The sequence below is a fragment of the Rhinopithecus bieti genome, unplaced genomic scaffold (assembly GCF_001698545.2).
Source record: "Rhinopithecus bieti isolate Rb0 unplaced genomic scaffold, ASM169854v2 scaffold_35900, whole genome shotgun sequence".
NCBI lineage: Eukaryota > Metazoa > Chordata > Mammalia > Primates > Cercopithecidae > Rhinopithecus > Rhinopithecus bieti.
In genome coordinates, this window is record NW_016815631.1 from 887,722 (window position 1) to 907,303 (window position 19,582).

General features: G+C 35.0%; 1 protein-coding gene across 1 annotated transcript in view; it reads right to left on the reverse strand.

Annotated features, from left to right (window-relative positions):
• The window catches only part of CDH2 (cadherin 2), a 93,274-nt gene that overhangs the window by 57,343 nt on the left and 16,349 nt on the right, over positions 1-19,582 (reverse strand). The window contains exons 2-5 of the mRNA XM_017853526.1: positions 8,665-8,891; positions 6,823-6,969; positions 4,687-4,842; positions 811-955 (exon numbers count right to left, since the gene is read on the reverse strand). Of these exons, the coding sequence (XP_017709015.1) occupies positions 811-955; positions 4,687-4,842; positions 6,823-6,969; positions 8,665-8,891 (675 nt within the window). The remainder of the gene's footprint in view (positions 1-810; positions 956-4,686; positions 4,843-6,822; positions 6,970-8,664; positions 8,892-19,582) is intronic.

A 19,582-nucleotide genomic window follows, 5' to 3' on the forward strand; every position in this document is an offset into this window, starting at 1 on the left:
TAGCTAATTAAATCTCTCCGAACCCCATGTCATCTCAGGAAGCCTGGTGAAACACTTACTTTTACCATCCCTATACCAACTGATTGTCTTGTCCACTGGTTTTCTAGGGGCCTGGCTCTTCTACAGTGACTGAAGTGTGTCACATTTTTAATATAAGAATCTAAAATCTTAGTCAAACACCACTTTACAATCATGAGTGGCTTTCTTCAAGTGCTATTTCTAGGCCAGCGCATTTTCCATTTTGCTGGTTGAAGGGACAGCACTGCAGGGGACATGCTGGTCACCCTGAAAACAACTGTCCTGAGGAGCTAGAGGGCAGCAATCATAGCTGTCACCAAGCCCCTTCCATGCTTTCACTTTGACTTCGCCACCTAGTCCCAGGAACATCAAGTATCTTTAAGGCTTTCCCACTGTGTTTAATTGCTGCTATGTCTCATACAGTCACATCTGTACTTTATAAACAGAAAGCCTCTCGTCTTCTGGGGCTCACTTTCAGGATGCATTGGCTGAATCAACTAAAGCAGAATGAAAGGATCCTATGTATTCCACAGGACAGAATCAAATACTGCAGTGCATATTTTTTCAAAGGTGGGAAAAATCATTATGGGTAATAACAAGGATTTTGTTGTTGTTGTTTTCTCTCTTCAATCGGTTTTTTCCTAAGTTACCTTCCTTCTTTCCCAAAAGCATGAATGAAAGAAAACGATCCAAAAAGGCTCACATGATTTCTCCATTTCTTGCTCATATAACAGGGCTGGTTTATACCAAACTTTCCTCAAGTCATCTTCAAATTATTATCTTTAAACTTACCAGGCTTTGATCCCTCAGGAACTGTCCCATTCCAAACCTGGTGTAAGAACTCAGGTCTGTTGTCATTCATGTCAATAACATTGATGACAATGTCAATGGGGTTCTCCACTTGATTTCCATTAATATCTACTGCATGTGCCCTCAACTGCAAAAGTAATTAGAAAACAAAACTATTTAACAGATTTCTGTCTGTGAGAAGATAAATACATCATTATAAGGCTACTAAAATAGCAAGAATAAACTCACAACTCAAAAACAAAAGCTGTTCTTCCCACCAAAATTTAAGTTACACTAAGTCCATATAATTAGGATAGATATAGTAGCAAAAAGCTATCATTTACTATATGCTAGGCATTGTTCTCAGAGCACAATGGATTTTAACTCATTTAATCCACATACGAAGGAGTGAGGCAGAAATTGTCAGCATTTGAAGATGAAATTGAGCCTCAGAAATACTAGGAAATTTATGAAGGTCACTGCTCTTGCTGCTGACAGGACTCAGATCCAAAACCAGTTGTGTCCAGCTCCAAAATCCTACTAAACCAGTTGAGAAGGCAGACTTAAGGTAATTAAAAATGTGAAAGTAGGCCAGGCACAGTGGCTCACGCCTGTAATCCCAGCACTTTGGGAGGCCAAAGCAGGTGGATCACCTGAGGTCAGGAGTTTGAGACCAGCCTGGCCAACATGGCGAAACCCTGTCTCTAGTAAAAATACAGAAAAAATTAGCTGGGCCTGATGGCACATGTCTGTAATCCCAGCTACTTGGGAGGCTGAGGCAAGAGAATCCCTTGAACCCGAGGTTGAAGTGAGCTGAGATCATGCCAATGTACTTCAGCCTGGGTGACAGACTGGACTCTTGTGTCAAAAAAAAAAAAAAAAAAAAAAGGTGAAAAAGTGGAAGTAGCACAAAGTAGTCATAGAGATCAAGGGAACAGAAAATAATCTAGAAAGAAGTAAGTGTACATAGGAAATTTGACACTAGTTTTTTTTTTTTTTTTTTCTTAATTGTAAAAGTCATTCACAAATCTTAAAAATATACTAGTATATGGCCGGGCATGTGGCTCATGCCTGTAATCCCAGAACTTTGGGAGGCTGAGGCAGGTGAATCACTTGAGGTCAGGAGTTCAAGACCAGCCTGGCCAACATGGCGAAACCCTGTCTCTACTAAAAATACAAAAAATTAGCTGGGTGTGGTGGCGGGTGCCTGTAATCCCAGCTACTCAGAGGCTGAGGCAGGAGAATCGCTTGAACCCAGGAGGTGGAGGCTGCAGTGAGCTCAGATCGTGCCACTGCACTCCAGCCTGGGCAACAGAGCGAGACTCCGTTAAAAAAAAAAAAATACACGAGTATATACGATAGCTGTTCCTCTCCCCAGCTCAGTTCTCAGTTTTATAGATATTGTTCTAAAACTTTATCTTATTTTCTTTTAAACAAAATAATCATTCAGCTACACTTGGCAGAATATCATCAAAATCCTTTCATCTAGCTCATAGATTCATTTCATTCTTTTCAATAGCTGTTTAGTGCTCCTTTAATCGTTTCTTTTTGACTGGAATGCTTCTAGTTTTCCTGTTAAGTCTGATGCTTGCCATTGGTTGCTGCTGGATACTCAATCAAATTAAAAAATACCTTCAACATATCCTTTTTTAAATTCAGAGGTTATTTAAACACATAAAACAATGTAATTTTAATACTGCCATTCAATACCTATAAAGATAATTCTCTTTTTTCCCCTTGGCTTATTTAATATCTTATGTTACATTAATATTCTTAACACTAAAACTTAATTATATTTATATAAAATACTGAATCTGAATACTAAACCTTAATACTTTCATTTGTATAATTAATTCTACTCTGTTATGGTGTTGCTTTTTTTTTTTTTTTTTGTGAGATGCAGTCTTGGTTTGTCACCTAGGCGGGAGGGTAAGAGTGCACTGGCATGATCTCAGCTTAACTGCAACCTCTGCCTCCCAGGTTCCAGTGATTCTCCCACCTCAGCCTCTTGAGTAGCTGGGATTACAGGCATGTGCCACCACATGAGGATAATTTTATTTTTTATTTTTAGTAAAGACATGGTTTCACCATGTTGGCCAGGCTGGTCTGGAACTCTTGACCTCAAGTGAGCCACCCGCCTTGGCCTCCCAAATTGCTAGGATTCCGGGTGTGAGCTATCACACCCGGCTGGTATTGCTCTTTTAATGTGCAAGTAGCAAGCACTTAGCAATAATTTAACCCAATTTTGACCTGAATATACTCATTTCCTGAGTTTTAACCACAGGAATTCAGATAGCGAGAATTCCTATAGGAAATTTTAAATTGATCTTATTTATATTCATAAATTAGAGGCTAGTCTAAGTAGTGGCTGGTCTATTGTGTGCTATCTAAAAATACATTTCCTTGTTAATGCTATGTTGTCTTTGTGAGATGTTTGGAAGTTTTACTTCTTTTCCTACGTTTCAGAACAATATGAAAAGCATTAGAATAACCTATTCCTCCAATGATTTTAAAAAATGGAATGATGAAGAAATCAAGGTCTTTGGGAAGAGAGAGTACAGAGCAATACTCAGTGCATAAGACATTTTAAATTTTTCATATGCTTATTTGTCTGTCTGATCTAGGTGAATCTATTGAAGTTTAAAAACTTCAATAATTGTTCTCACTTATAGGTGGGAACTGAACAGTGAGAACACTTGGACACAGGGTGGGGAACATAACACACTGGGGCCTGTCCTGGGGTGGGGGGAGGGGGGAGGGATAGCATTAGGAGAAATACTTAATGTAAATGATGAGTTGATGGGCGCAGCACACCAACATGGCACATGTATACATATGTAACAAACTTGCACGTTGTGCACATGTACCCTAGAACTTAAAGTATAATTAAAAAAAAAAAAAAGAAAAAAACATCAGTAATTTTAAAAGTCAGTAAAAGTACAAGAATTCAACAAGTGTATGAGTGGGCAAAATAAGAGTCTGGAAACACATCCATGCACATGTGGGATGAAAGTTTTAGTGATTAAGTAAGTGTAGATGATGTATCTAATGGGGAAACTAATTCAATATATGCTGTTGGGACAAGTAGCTAGTCATAAAGGAAAAACAAAGTGAGTCTCTCCTTTTATTAAAATAATTTCGCAGACGTTAAAAATTCACATGTAAAAAGTAAACATAACAAAAAATTGGGGAACTGGGGAGACTGGTATCCTGGAGTAAAACTAGGGAGACTGGCATCCTGGAGTAGGGAAGGCCTTTATCAACATCTCTGGAAAGCCAGAATGCATGAAAAAATTTTTTAAAATGAATTTTACAGTGTAAAAATGATGTCCTACTACGGGAAAATTATTGACAACGTTAGAAATAAACATAAGGAGAAAACGTAGGACAAACCAAGCACTAATATTCCTAATTAGATAAAAGGTTCTTAGCAATAAGAGTAAAAAAATCCCAAAGAAAATTCAACATAAGAAAGGAATAGGGGATTCACTTTGATTAGAATATTATGCATTCATTAACAATGCTATGATATCTATATATTTTACATGTAACAGATTTGACTCCATTCATATAAATTTGTTCTTACAGGTTCTTAACCACATATCTGAAGGCAAGGATCACTATGTAAAGAGTAATGAGATTTTAGGCAATTTCACTTCCTTCTTTCTTTGTTGTGGCATTTATCTATTTGTTTTTCTATCAGGGCATTTATCAATTCTACAAAAACAATAAAATTATTAAAATTTACCAAAAGACTACAGATGCAATTCTTAAAACTCTCAATATTGAGGCTTTCAGACTGATATAAGAGGCAATGGTAAACTCTGCAGACATTTAGAAGTGTTAATACACAGAATTATCAGCTGGTTGGAAACTTACATGAAACCGGGCTATCTGCTCGCGATCCAGGGGCTTAGTCACTGACAGCTGACCCGAGATGGGGTTGATAATGAAGATACCAGTTGGAGGCTGGTCAGCTCCTGGCCCAGTTACACTGTACCGCAGTGAAAGGTTTTTATCTCTATCAGACCTGATCTAAGGATCAAGAAAACAATTACATTAAGTGAGAGACTAAATGAGCTCATTATCAGAGATGGGGCACATCACACTTCATGCCCTTTTTCAGCTACAAACTTATACCATCTCTTCCCAGAAAATCACTGAGAAAGTCTCCTAGTGCCTGTTCTTCCTCTGCTTCTTGGTGACAGGCTTCAAAAGAGATGTCATCTATCACCAGAAAGACTGGAGGCAACATAAACATCTAAAAGAAGACTCACTAGGAGCAGTGCAAAAGTTCCAAATCTACAAGTGTCAGTTTTTAAACAATTAAACTCTGTCCTGGGAGTTTCTAGGTTAGACGATTTAACATAGTCACAGCTGTCCAATTTCATTAAAATAAACATTGTTTACCTCTTTGCATCAGTAACAAGAATTAATTGTCTATCCATAGTGTGAAATATCCTTAAATGGAACTCTAATACAGTTATGGCTGAGCCTGAATGTCGGATTTCTGTACTTGCATTGTACTAACACTGTTCATAGCACCAAAGCTTTCCATATCATTTTAAAGTGATACCTGAAATTTTCATTAATAATAAAGCACAAAAGAAAGCACTTTAAGATATATGTTTTGTGCTCGCAAACATTATATCACTTATAGGCTCACTGCCTTCTCCAAATACAACTACTCTCAAGAAAATTAAGTCAATGTATAAGCAGTCACAGGAGACGGAATAGGCTATGGAAGGGGATGGAGGGAGGCAGGTACAGAGAAAAAAATAGGAGATCCTTATGTATTAGTTACTTATACTTAATCCATCAATAAAATCTAGTTTTTGTTGTTTTTGTTTTTTGAGAAGGAGTCTCCCTCTGTCTCCCAGGCTGGAGTGCAGTGGCGCGATCTCGGCTCACTGCAAGCTCCTGCCTGCCGGGTTCACACCATTCTCCTGCCTCAGCCAGTAGCTGGGACTACAGAAGCCCACCACCACGCCCGGCTAGTTTTTTTGTATTTTTAGTAGAGACGGGGTTTCACCATGTTAGTCAGGATGGTCTCAATCTCCTGACTTTGTGATCTGCCTACCTTGGCCTCCCTAAGTGCTGGGATTACAGGCGTAAGCCACCACACCCGGTCTTTTTTTTTTTTTTTTTAAAGTTAAAGCAAAATGCTCTTTTCTCTAAAACTTCATTATTTCAGAGTTATTCATTGTTAAAGTGGATTATAATGTACATTAGGACAGAATATGCAACATAAATAAGTGGCTTATTTTTAAAAAAAGGCTTTCAGTAAGTATATGTAAGAATGCTAAAATAATCATATACAGAAACATTTATATTTTAATAAATGGGAATACAACAGACTTGTCTTACTATACTTTTGTAATAAATAATGGGTTGTTAGGTTTACTAAAATGCAAAAATATCAGCATATTTTTTTTATGTAGCTGATGGTATGTACCTAGAGTAAATAAAAACAAACAAAACTTACTCCTCAGATTTGAAAGCCTATGATTTTACATAGCCCTGGGGATCCTGTTAATGGTATCAGAGTTCACTATTTTCTTTAAAAAAAACTCTCAAATGCATTTGGTGCTGGCATTTTTAACAATGATTGCCCTTTATTTTTTCTGTGGCCCAAAAACCATCTGTAGAGGGCAAAGATCATCACAGAGAGCCCAGCTTTCAGACAGGGAAGTTTAGGGGTGTATGTGTTTTGAGAGTGGAAATGGTATGGTTGGGAATATGTGTTGGCTTTAGGGCTTGTGTAGTCACAAACTGAAAAAGCTTTCAAATCCACAGTGTGCAGGACCTACAAGAGAGCTCTACTTATAAATAATCCAAAAGGTAACAAAGAAAATGACAAGAGGCTTTCTACAACACTACACAAATTCTATCTATATAGAAAAACACTTTTAGTATATACATGTCATAAATTCTACTTTGTAAAAAAAAAATAGAAATATTTTTAACATACATTCGTCTTGTGCTATGAAAACAGTTAAAATTGTGCCACCTTACCCTGACAAGCTCTTGAGGAAAAGGTCCCCTGGAGTTTTCTGGCAAGTTGATTGGAGGGATGACCCAGTCTCTCTTCTGCCTTTGTAGGTGGCCACTGTGCTTACTGAATTGTCTTGGGAATACGATTTCTTCAACTTCTGGTGGCTCCTTTACATTAAAATACAAGAAGACATTCCTGAGTACTAGGAAAAACATTTTCTGAAAGTACATCAATATTATTGAATACCTGAAAGCATAGGAATCACAGTTTATTATGCACAAAAAATAAGTCTGGAGGCCCTTTTCCCTGGCCCCCTATTAAAATAACAGAAAACACCATAAAATTTTTGGGTTATACTGTGTATCTGAAAAATTGAATTCTAAACAATTTATTATATGGCACAGCTGTGTAAACTATTTGCAGTTTCTATAAACCTTCTTAGATAGCAGTTAATATTGAGCAAAATTTAATAGTACCCTTTTATATATTTCTCATTAGTTTAAACCATAGTTCAGGTAATGTGCTACTGTACATTAAATTTAGATCTTGATGTGCTAAAATATAATTTGAATTCCAAGAGAAGTTTAATACATACTGCTAAGGAATGTCTCAAATATTTATGACCCTATTAAATCCCACAGAATTAATGCTGTAATTATTCTAAACCTATGTCAGCCATGATGGATGCTGTAGATGACCCACTTTGCACATTAGGTATTAATCTCTGCTGGATGTCACCACTTTCTTCTGTTTCTTCCTCTATCTGTAGACATTTTAGCCATTAGCCCTTGCTGCTTCAGTGCAAATATCCAAGCTAGTTTGCTGGAACACAGCAAATCGACAACAACAGCATCTTTTCACTCCATTAGTTACTGGGTTTTCACTTTATATTACCCAAATGACATGACTTCCCTCAACAGTTAATAGATTAACAAAGTAAATTTCACATAATAAAACCACAACACTGAAATAAGAGAAAAATGATAAATTTTCCTCTGATATCTTGATTCATGTTTGATGGTGGGTATGTATATCACATTTACAACTAAATACCCAAAATGAATGTGTGTGTTTCTATCTCTCACAGTACAATAAGTATAAAATAATGTAGTGGTCATAGTTCCATAGTTCATGGACTTCAGAATATATGGGTGTGTCCCATCATATTTGTTTTGAATTAACTCAAAAAACTAAAATATTCAGAAAACATTATCATAACTTTACTGAAGTTACTGTATTTTATTTGAAATTCCTAACAGTGACTTATACAAATTAAGTGCTCAATAAATATTTGTTGAATTGAACTGAATGGCACTCTGTTGGAAATGTACCTCATTTATTTTATCTTGGCTCGCAGCAGCTTCCACCAGAGGGAGTATATCATTCCTAAAAAGTCATGTTGGTAGTATAAATAATTCATACCCCCCAATTTGATTATTAAGGAACAAGACAAAAACCCAATACTCACTGCCAGAAATGTTTTCCTGTTACTACTTTAAATCTGTACTTCTCATCTAATAAATCTGACTGATGACATCTTGTAAAGAATTGTTTATTTTGTGGTTTTATTTAACAGCTTATAAAGCTTCTAAGAAATTTAAAACAAACTGCTTCTAGTTTAAAGTTGTAAATCTCAAAGTATAAACAAATCTTTAAAACACAATTCCTAGTTGCTGAAAATATATTTAGTCTAAGTATCTTAAAAGATTAAAAACACAAAAAAAGTTACTAAAATGACCGAAGTTGATAAAAATTCAAATAGTGGCCATCCATTAATGTGATCTGAAGCAAAGCATATATTTAGTTCAAACTGTGTAAATCTGATTTTTAACCAGCCCTAAAGCCAGATTTGGATACTATACCTTCACTGAGTCCTCAGTTAAGGTTGGCTTCAGGCTCAATTTCACTGCCACTTGCCACTTTTCCTGGGTCTCTTTGTCTTGGGCATATATCAGGAACTTGGCATGCTCAGAAGAGAGTGGAAAGCTTCTCACGGCATACACCATGCCATCTTCATCCACCTTAAAATCTGCAGGCTCACTGCTCTCATATTGTACTTTTCTTTTTCCATTGCAGTTGCTAAACTTCACTGTAAAAGATAAGAAATATATCAGTTATTATAATTATACCAAAAAGGCAAAAAAATAAACCCCTAATACTTAAACCTATATCCTGCTTAGGTCAAAGGATAAAAATACAGTAGCATGAAACACAGAAGTTTTATTTTTATTTTATTATATTAAAGGCATTTTCATACTATGAAATGCCAGATGGTAGTTCTTTGCTGTGCCCTGGCACTTCCTTCTTCCAAAGCTTTCCCCTTCTTTTCATACTTCCTGGACACTGGGTCCTCAGGTGCACCTGCTTTTCACCCTGACATCTTTCACTGATATCTCCTCCCACCCTATTACAAACTTCCACTCACTCTTCAGTCCCAGGTCTAAAGTCACTCAAAGTAGAACAACCTCGTTTTTCTCAGTTTTCATGTAGTGTGATTTGAGTTTCTGCTACCTCAGTTTCTTAGTCATGTCTGACACTGCCTGGAAGAGGCAGTTCGGGGCAAGTGTTCTTAGTTATCTTGCATACCCTGCATACTTTCTGGCACACAGTCTTAATACATAATTTCTGAACAAATGCTTACAGGAAGAAAGCAATGCATTTATTAATGTTGAATGCTTACTATGCTCTAGAATTGTAAGACCTTATGGTAATTAACAGGTAAATAATCTGCAAATTTCTATTCCTCCTAGTGCTTATAGTACTTCTATTAAGCAGTAACATTTTAAAACATTTTAAAACAAATAAAATAAAGGTGTATCCCAAAATACATTTTAAATTAAAAAATGATGACAAGAGTAGACGAATTCAAAAGGTTCAGTGTCTTATCTCTATCATACATGCAATGACTTCACACTTAAAAAAAAACTAGTGCTTTCTTAAATGCTATGACAGTTTATGTCTCAACAGGTAATAAAACAAAATTAAACCATGAACTTGTGTAGAACTAGACAAATTCAAGATATTAAGAACAAAATAAAATATTCTCTAAGGAAGATTATTTCCTTTAAAGTCTTTAATTGTTCTTCTGAAGAAAATTCCATGGGAATAGCAAGTAAAGGGATCAAATAAAAGCGATTTTTTATTTCTGTAAACGTCTGATATTATGTTCCGGCCATAATTACATAGGATACTCTTTGGAATATAATTAATAGGGACATATTACAAAATATAATCAAATACACCTTGTGGTTTTCTCAAGGATCTAAGTGTTTATGAACCCTCCCACTGCACAAATGAGCTGCTGACAGTTCTTTTGCTGTCATTAGTATAAATTCACTGAGACGTGCACACAGCCACAGCCAAATAACAGGCATGCTTATTTCCCTTACTAACCATAAAATCCTTGATATATCAAGTCATAAAATACTTTAACTACTGAATATATTATTTTCCACATAATGCCATCTATATCATCTTTCATATTTCAATCATTTCAAAGTGAAAATAAAAGTTATATCTCAAACTAAATAATGTGAAGTCAAAATGTTTGTCTTTGGAGTAGAAGTATCTCAAAAGATATTTAATTACTCTATCTTCCATGCCTCATGATTTAAAAGTGAAAAATGGGAATCTTTTCTACAGAACAATGCCATCTACTGCTCATCTTTCATTAAAGACAAAAAATGAAAAGTAAAATTGTTTTTTGGAACCCTGCTGAGAAATAAAAAAAAGAGACTTTTGCCATCTTTTGTAAAAAAAGTACTTTTTTATATTACAAGAGGGATTCATGGTCCTTAAAAACATAATCTGGATTAGAAAAATTATATACTCTTCTGCACACTTTTTTTGTTAACTGTGATCACTCTAGTATTATTAATTGTCATCCATAAACACCTGGACTGTTACATAAGCCTCCTGGGTGGTCTTCCCAGCTCCTGGTCATGGCACGCCCACTGCTAGACTAGACCCCTGATGTGATTTTCTCCTCCCTGCTTAAAATCTGTAACATTATATGTCAGATCTTTAACCCAGAGTACACTGTTCTCTTAATTCTTGGGTCACCTGGTCTCTTCAGTTTTACTTGCACCACTTTCTAATACATATACTGCCCAGTGAGTGAGGATACAGTCATCCCCTACCTCATGCTGCTCTACCCCACAGGCTCATCATCTTACCTGGGACACTCTCCCATTTTCCATACCAAAGCTCTAGAGCCAGGCCATCATTTTGGGGGAAGAGTCGACCATGATGACTTTCACAAGATTTCAGCCTATGCCTTCATTTGGAACTGCTCTAAATTTTTTATTTGTATTTCCTATTCACTAAAACACATTGATACTTTATTTTTATAATAATAATAGTTATAATGATGGTTACTAGTAATTTCATATAAGTAGATCTTCTCTCCCTAAGCAGACTATAAACTCACTTTGGCTTCATGAGAGTTAAGTCTTGGTTCTTTTGTTTCTTACGACACTTAACGGTGACAGGAACAGTATAAGTGCTCATTAAATACCCATTAATATCTTACAACTTTTTCAAAAACTAGGAAATAGACTGGAACCTTAGAAGTACCCACAACCTACTATAGTAACATCTAGCATCACAAACAAATGAATAAACAAAACCCAGGGAATTCAAAAAATTCTTTTTATTAGGTTGTTGGTAGTAGAAGAAAATGAATTAATACTTGTGGAATGCCAGGCACTGAAAAAGACACTTAAGATTATGTCACATATGTTAACCTTAAAAATGACTCCTGAGGTGGGAATCACTGTTTCTGTTCTACAGATGAGGATGAAAACTTCAAGTCATCTATGCACATGGCTGTTTGATTTCCAGCTGTTTCTTCCCATACAAAAGCACAAAAGAATCTAAACTCATGACACAAATCACTGAAATCTAAGGCTTTAATATAAAACAATAAAATTAACAAAACATCTGAAAATGCATATGAAGAGAATGCCAAATTTAGACCTCTGAGAGTACCATAGTAAATAGCACATTAAAAGAAATCTTTTCTGTGTCTGAGATGATCATGTTATTTTTTGTTTTTAATTCTGTTTATATGGTGTATCACATTTATTGATTTGTAGATGTTAAACCATTCTTGCATCCCTGATATGAAACCCACCTGATCATGGTGGATTATCTTCTTGATATGCTGTTGTATTCTGTTGTAGCTATTATTTTATTGAGGATTTTTGCATCTATGTTCATCAGGGATATTGGACTGTTGTAGTTTTCTTTTTTTTTTTTTTTTTTTTTTTTTTTTTTTTTTTTTTTTTTTTTTTTTTTTTTTTTTGTTATGTCCCTTCCTGGTTAGGGTGATATTGGCTTCACAGAATGATTTAGGAAGAATTCCCTCTTTCTCTATCTTGTGGAATAGTGTCAGTAGGGTTGGTACTAATTATTTGAATGTCTGATAAAACTCAACTGTGAATCTGTCTGGTCCTTGACTTTTTTTTCCTTGGTAACTTTTAAATTACTACCTCAATCTTGCTGTTTGTTATTGGTCTGTTCAGAGTTTCTATTTCTTCCTGGTTTAATCTAGGAGGGTTGTAAACTTCCAGGAATTTATCCATCTCCTATATATTTCACAGTTTATGCATGTAAAGGTGTTCATAGTAGTCTTGAATGATCTTTTGTACTTCTGTGGTATTGGTTGTAATACCTCCTGTTTCGTTTCTAATTGAGCTTATTTGGATATTCTCTCTTCTTTTTTTGGTTAATCTCATTAATGGCCTATCAATTTTACTTATCTTTCAAAGAACCAGTTTTTTGTTTCATTTATCTTTTGTATGTTTTTTTTTGGTTTCAACTGCATATAGTTGTGCTCTGATCTTGGTTATTTCTTTTCTTCTGCTGGGTTTGTGTTTGGTTTGTTTTTGTTTCTCTAGCTTCTTAACATATGACCTTAAAAAATCCAGCATCCCTTTATGATTAAAGCCCTCAGCAAAACTGGCATAGAAGGGAAATATCTTAAGGTAATAAAAGCCATCTATGACAAACCCACAGTTAACATTATACTGAATGGGGAAAAGTTGAAAGCATTCCCCCTCAACACTGGAACAAGACAAGGATGCTCACTTTCACTACTTCTATTCAACACAGTACTGGAAGTCCTAGTCAGAGCAATCAGACAAGAGAAAATAAAGGCCATCCAAATTGATAAAGAGGAAGTCAAACTGTCACTGTTTGCTGAAGACATGTGTACCTAGAAAACTCTAACTCATCCCAAAGCTCCTAGAACTGGTAAATTCGGCAATGTTTCAGGATACAAAATTAATGTACGCAAATCAGTAGCTCTGCTATACACCAACAGCGACCAAGCTGAGAATCAAATCAAGAACTCAACCCCTTTTACAATAGCTACAAAACAAAACAAACAAAACAAAAAAACATAGGAATATACTTAACAAAGAGGCAAAAGACCTCTACAAGGAAAATTACAAAACACTGCTGAAAAAAAATCACAGATGGCACAAACAAATGGAAGCACATACTATGCTCATGGATGGGTAGAATCAATATTGTGAAAATGACCGATGACCATACTGCTAAAAGCAAATCTACAAATTCAATGCAATTCCCATAAAAAATGCCACCATTATTCTTCACAGAACCTGAAAAAACAATCCTAAAATTCACGTGGGACCAAAAAAGAGCCTACATAGCCAAAGCAAGACTAAGCAGAAGGAACAAATCTGAAGGTATTCTATTACTTGACTTCAAACTATACTATAAGTCCACAGTCACCAAAAGAGCATGGTACTGGTATTAAAATAGGCATATAGACCAATGGAACAGAAATGTATGAAAAAAATGCTCAGTATCACTAATTATCAGGGAAATGCAAATCAAAACCACAATGTAATACCACCTCACTCTGCAAGAATGGTCATAATAAAAAACTAATATATGTTGGCATGGATGTAGTGAAAAGAAAACGCTTTTACACTGTTGGTGGGAATGGAAACTAGTATAATGATTATGGAAAAGAGTGTGGCAATTCCTTAAAGAACTAAAAGTAGATCTACCATTTGATCCAGCAAACCCACTTCAGAGTATCTACCCAAAGGAAAAGAAGTCATTACACGAAAAAGATACTTGCACACACACACACACATATATGTGTATATATACACATATATGTGTGTGTGTATACATGTGTGTGTGTGTATATATATATATATTTTATATGCACACCATGGGATACTACTCAGCCATAAAAAGGAACAAACTGATGACATCTGCAGCAACCTGGGTGGAACTGGAGACCATTATTCAAAGTGATGTAACTCAGGAATGGAAAACTAAACCCTATGTTCTCACTCATAAGTGGGAGCTAAGCTGTGAGAATGCAAAAGTGTAAGAATGATGCAAAGGACTTTGGAGACTCAGGGAAAGGGTGGGAGCAGAGTGAGGAATGAAAGACTACACACTGGGTACATCGCACACTGCTCGGGTGATAGGTGCACCCAAATCTCAGAAATCACCACTAAAGAACTTATTCATGTAGCCAAACACTACCTGTTCCCCCAAAAACCTATTGAAATTTTTTGAAAAGAAAGAAAAGAAAGGGGGTGGGGGGGGAGGGGAGAGAGAGAGAGAGAGAGAGAGAGAAAGAGAAAGAGAGAAAGAAAGAAAGAAAGAAAGAAAGAAAGAAAGAAAGAAAGAAAGAAAGAAAGAAAGAGAAAGAAAGAAAGAAAAAGAAAAGGAAGGAAGGAGGGAGGGAAAGAGAGAGAAAGAAACAAAGAGAAAGGAAAGAAAGAAAGAAGAAAATAAAAGAAAGAAAGAGAAGGAAAGAAAGGTGGGATAAGGGTGTGACAGACAGAAGAGGGGATTTCATAGTCACTGGCGCTTGTTCCATTAATGTTCTACTGTTACCTATTTGGATTCAGGTGTCACAGTGCTTCAGGGAGGGAAGGAAGGAGGCCTCTGCAAAAAATGCATTTGTAAAAAGTCACTTACTGCACATCCTATGAATGAGAAGAGGTTGACCTAAGTGAGTCTGACACTAGAGAAAACACTTTGGAGGAAAATGTATAAAGGTCAGTCATTTAAAGTCAATTAGTTTTTCTATCACCTCTGCCCCTAACCTATGACCAATATGAATTGGTTTAATATATCTGTTATGACAGTTTTCAGAGTTTTAAAAACAGGTGCTAATTCTCATGTGCTCAAGTATTACAATACACAAAATCTTTTGGCATTATTCAGGCTCTATGGAATGTGGTGTATTACATAATTCCCTTTGTACACTTAACCAGTTGGGTCAGTATCTTAGATAAAACTAAGTCAACTGAAAAAGTTCTCCTTGACGAAATATTAGTCCTGACTTGATCTTATGGTTTTGAAGCAATCCATGTATGGTACCTGGCTCATGATTATATGCTTCTTCCATGTGAATCATATTTTATTATGTGCAAGTCACACAAATAAAAAAGCTTTCAAATTTCAGTGGATAACATGTGAATTCCATTTATCATCCACGGGTTAAGGTTTATTGCCTGTTGTCTGGTTCACCTGTGACTTACATGCAGCTATGAATATCGTCTTGAATTTGAAAAGATTCACCTCTGCTCTAGGAACAAACACTAAAACTTACTCAAGTTGTTTATTTTACACAAACTTAAAAGTTAATAGGAAAAAAGTGGGAAACTGTTAAGTTACAGAATCTTAGGTATACAGTAATATATATATAATTTATAAATTATATATTTTTTAGATCACAGCCTTTCAGAAAGACTTTTAGGCTTAAAAATAAAAATAGTACACAGAAACAATGTGGAAGGGAGAGGATATACAAGGGACATGCTTTAATATTTTAAATTAGCTTCAAAAATTAAACTTTGATGATGAAAATAAGGCTAATATCATGGACATTTGACTGCTGTAAGGAGAAATACATAATCCACTGGAGTCAACCTGTTTCTGTTATTATAATATTTTCCTTATGAATGGCAGGTACAGAACTCTGAGTAACATAATGAACAAGATTTTCAACTTTTATTTTTCAAAATATGAAGCAGTTTTATCATTTTTAATATATGGGCTTTCAAGAAGAGATGCTGTCAAATTTATCTTAAAATACAGGTGTAGGAGTGAAACTATTCTGTATGATGCTCTGATGGTAGATACATAGCACTATGTTTTTGGAAAAATCCATAGAGTTGTGTAACACAAAGAATGATCCCTACTGCAAACTAGAAACGTTAGTTAATAATAATGCATCATTATTTATTTGTCAACTGTAACAAATATACCACACTAATGCAGGATGTCACCAATAGAGGAACCAAGTACTGGGAGAGATATATGAAACTCTGTATTTCTGCTAACATAAAACTGGTCTAAGAAGTAAAGTTTATTAAGTTAAAAGAGTATAAGATTTCGTACAGATGATGGTCAAACATGCTAATTATCAGATGTATCTTAAAGGAATGGATGGTTATCTAGTTGTTAATATCCCTAATCTCTCACAAACATGACTTCCACTGAATTGCCTCAAGCTGGTATTAGTCAGAGTTGGATAATATAATTGAACCGATAATTTTATGTAATTATCCTAAGTATGAAGATACTGCGTTGACATTTAATGAAAGTTATGCTATTTTAACAGATACATGTAAACAATTAAAATTTTATTTCAAAAATGATCTTAAAATTTGGCTTGAGATCTTTTCCTGAGAGAACCTTCCTTTCACCAACATTAAATTTGCTTATGCTCAGATAATCTCAAGTAGAAACTCCAGAATATCATAACATAGGATAAAAGAAAATACACTTCCTTAGACAAATGAAATAACGGGCTTGATCCTCTGGATTAATTAAGCCTATACATGACTAAATGATTATGGCAAAAAAATTGTACTATTAAACAACAAATGTATTATTAGAGATATTGCATAGTTTACATACATCAGATGTAGTTACTGTGTTCTAGCCCACATAAAACTGTGTGAACATGATTAACATAAAATTAATCACCAGGGAAATAATTATTTTAAAGAAACTTTTTACTCTAAAGGCAATACCTCAAAATGATGTTAACCATAAAACCATAGTATCCTTATAAAATATTAACAAGAAACCACAGATCTTATATATTAAATGTATTAGCAGTTAATAGCACTACATAAACCAAATGAATGAAAATGCAAATATTCACATATGGTTTATAATTTTTGCTCAAATATTATACCATATTTAGAAACAATTATGTGAGAACACTAAAATATTTTCATGTCTAAATATACCTTTGACTTTTTATTTTTTTCCATACTAATTGCTATTTTCAAAGGCATTGAGAAAATAGAAATAGTTTCACAGTGTTAACAGAAATTTCTTTTCCACAGCCACAGAGCAGTATTTATTAATGAATGAGATTTCAATTAATGAAGGCATTAGGAGGGAGGAAGGTAGGGAGAAACTGTCTCACCAGTAAGTGTTTCACAGTGTTTTTACATATACATTCCAACGGAGGATGGTTACCACATAACAAATTTGCTCATAAATCTGAAAAAAATCTGCTTCAGTATCATTTTGCCACAATAGTTCCTTTCTAAATTTCATACAGGAACAATTTTTTTTTCTAGAATAATTTAGTTGCCATGTCAGGGCTTACCAATCCTTTTCACACATATACAATGGGACAGTTATAGAGACAGGTTGAGAATGAGCTCGGTGAAAAAAGTCATTCCATTATCTTTACAGCATATAATTATGATAAGAAAACAAATACAGAGTATTATGGAATATATAAATTCTTTAATATGTGTAAAATTTCCAACTAAAATATTTTTAAAATCTTTAATGACAAATTTGAGCTTGTGTTCACAAAATATCTTTGTATGTTTTCTGACTGAAATATCAAATTCTTAATTGCTATCAACGAAAACTTTATTCACAAGAGTTAGTGGGAGCAAAGGGCAGTATAGCATTTACCACGTTTTCTCCAAGTAATAGAAAGTTCTTTCTTGTCATGAGCTATGACGGCTAAATTTATTAAATTTCATGGTCCTTCTTTTACTTACAAGGGCAAATGTAATGTGGAAAGTCCTTCGGAAATGCAAACGTTTTTCAAAATTTTTCCTATTAAGTACTTCAAAATAATGAGTTTCAAACATCCACAGGGATTGCTCTAATAGTTTTAATACTGTTTTTTAGGTTTTCAATATAACACCAATAACACAAGTGAATCATTTTTATCCTTTTTTGAAAGTTTAACTTTTGCTTTGTATCTATAAACTGTGTGTGTGTAATATTTTTATATGGCCTTTGCAATTTTCAATTAAGTTCATTCAGGTGCTCCAAAATGTCTGGTAAGCAAGCTATCTTTTTCAAGGGAATAACTCTCCTTCGACAAATCTAAAGAGAGTAACATTGAAAACACACAATACATTTTTTTAATTAACTCTTGAAAAAAAGGTATTTTTTGGACAGCTTGTGTACACACTGGCAGATATCAGTAAATGTGATAATCTAATCCCTTACCTTTGAATAAAGCGGTAGCCATTTATTTAGATTCATATTTTCATATGAATTTATGTGAAATTATGATTTATGAGCAAACAAGAGCTGAGTACAAGAGCTGCTATGTGAGTAAAACTCATCTCAGATGAAACTCTTGATGTTTACACCTTCATATCATCTATAGCCTTTATATAGCTGCATGCCACTAGGGCCAGAGCATCAGCCTCATGTATGAATACTTTTATTTTGAGACAGAGTGTCGCTCTGTCACCCAGGCTGGAATGCAGTGGGGTGATCTTGGTTCACTGCAACCTTTGCCTGCCAGGCTCCAGTGATTCTCTTGCTTCAGCCTCCCAAGTAGCTGGGACTCCAGGCATGCACCACCACGCGCAGCTAATTGTTATTTTTTAGTAGAGACAAGGTTCTACCATGTTGGCCAGGCTGGTCTCAAACTCCTGGGCTCAAGTGATCCACCTGCCTCGGCCTCCCGAAGTGCTGGGATTACAGGCCAACTGCACCTGGCCAATATGAATATTTTAAAACATGAAATATGAGTATTTATTTGCCTCCTGGCATACATAATCTACAGAAGTTTGTTTTGATTTTTTCAGAATAAATAATGATCTTCAAGGATTCTAAAAAGTCTATTAATTAGCAAATATACTAAGGTCTTAAAGTCATCAATATACAATAAATTTTTAAATTTAATAATCTGTTTGATTAATGCTGTCACTACGATGTGTGACACGCCATCACTGCCTGTTCTGACAGTGTTATGCTAACCCGGCTTTTTTTCTACTTCTTCTGCTTCGTTTGTTTCCAGTCTACCACTGATAGTGAACATAGAGGCTGGTAAAATAAGAAATTCCATATAACAGGGAAGCACTTTGGCTAAAAGTATTACATGTGAAACCTTGTAAAAGATGGCTTTTAAAACTTGAGCATATAGTGCTCATATCTTTCTCATAAAGAAAGATTCTTACTTTTTGTGTAGGAGAATTCAAAACTACTTATGTCTAAGATGGCTGTTTTGGGGTAGAGTGCCACAAAAATTTGTCATGCAAGGAGCTTCACTTCATCACTTTTGCATGCAAATGAAATATTTACTCCATGTGTGAGAATAATTATAATGGCACATGAATTCCAATTTGAGAGAATCATCATTATATTGCCCAATTATCTTAATCATTTGAGAGATGGATTCTAGTGAGGCTCAGAGGTTTCAGCATTTATTTTCAAATTATCCTTTGAGATAATTTGGGAAAATAAACATATGTAGAAATGAAATCTAAAGACAAAACA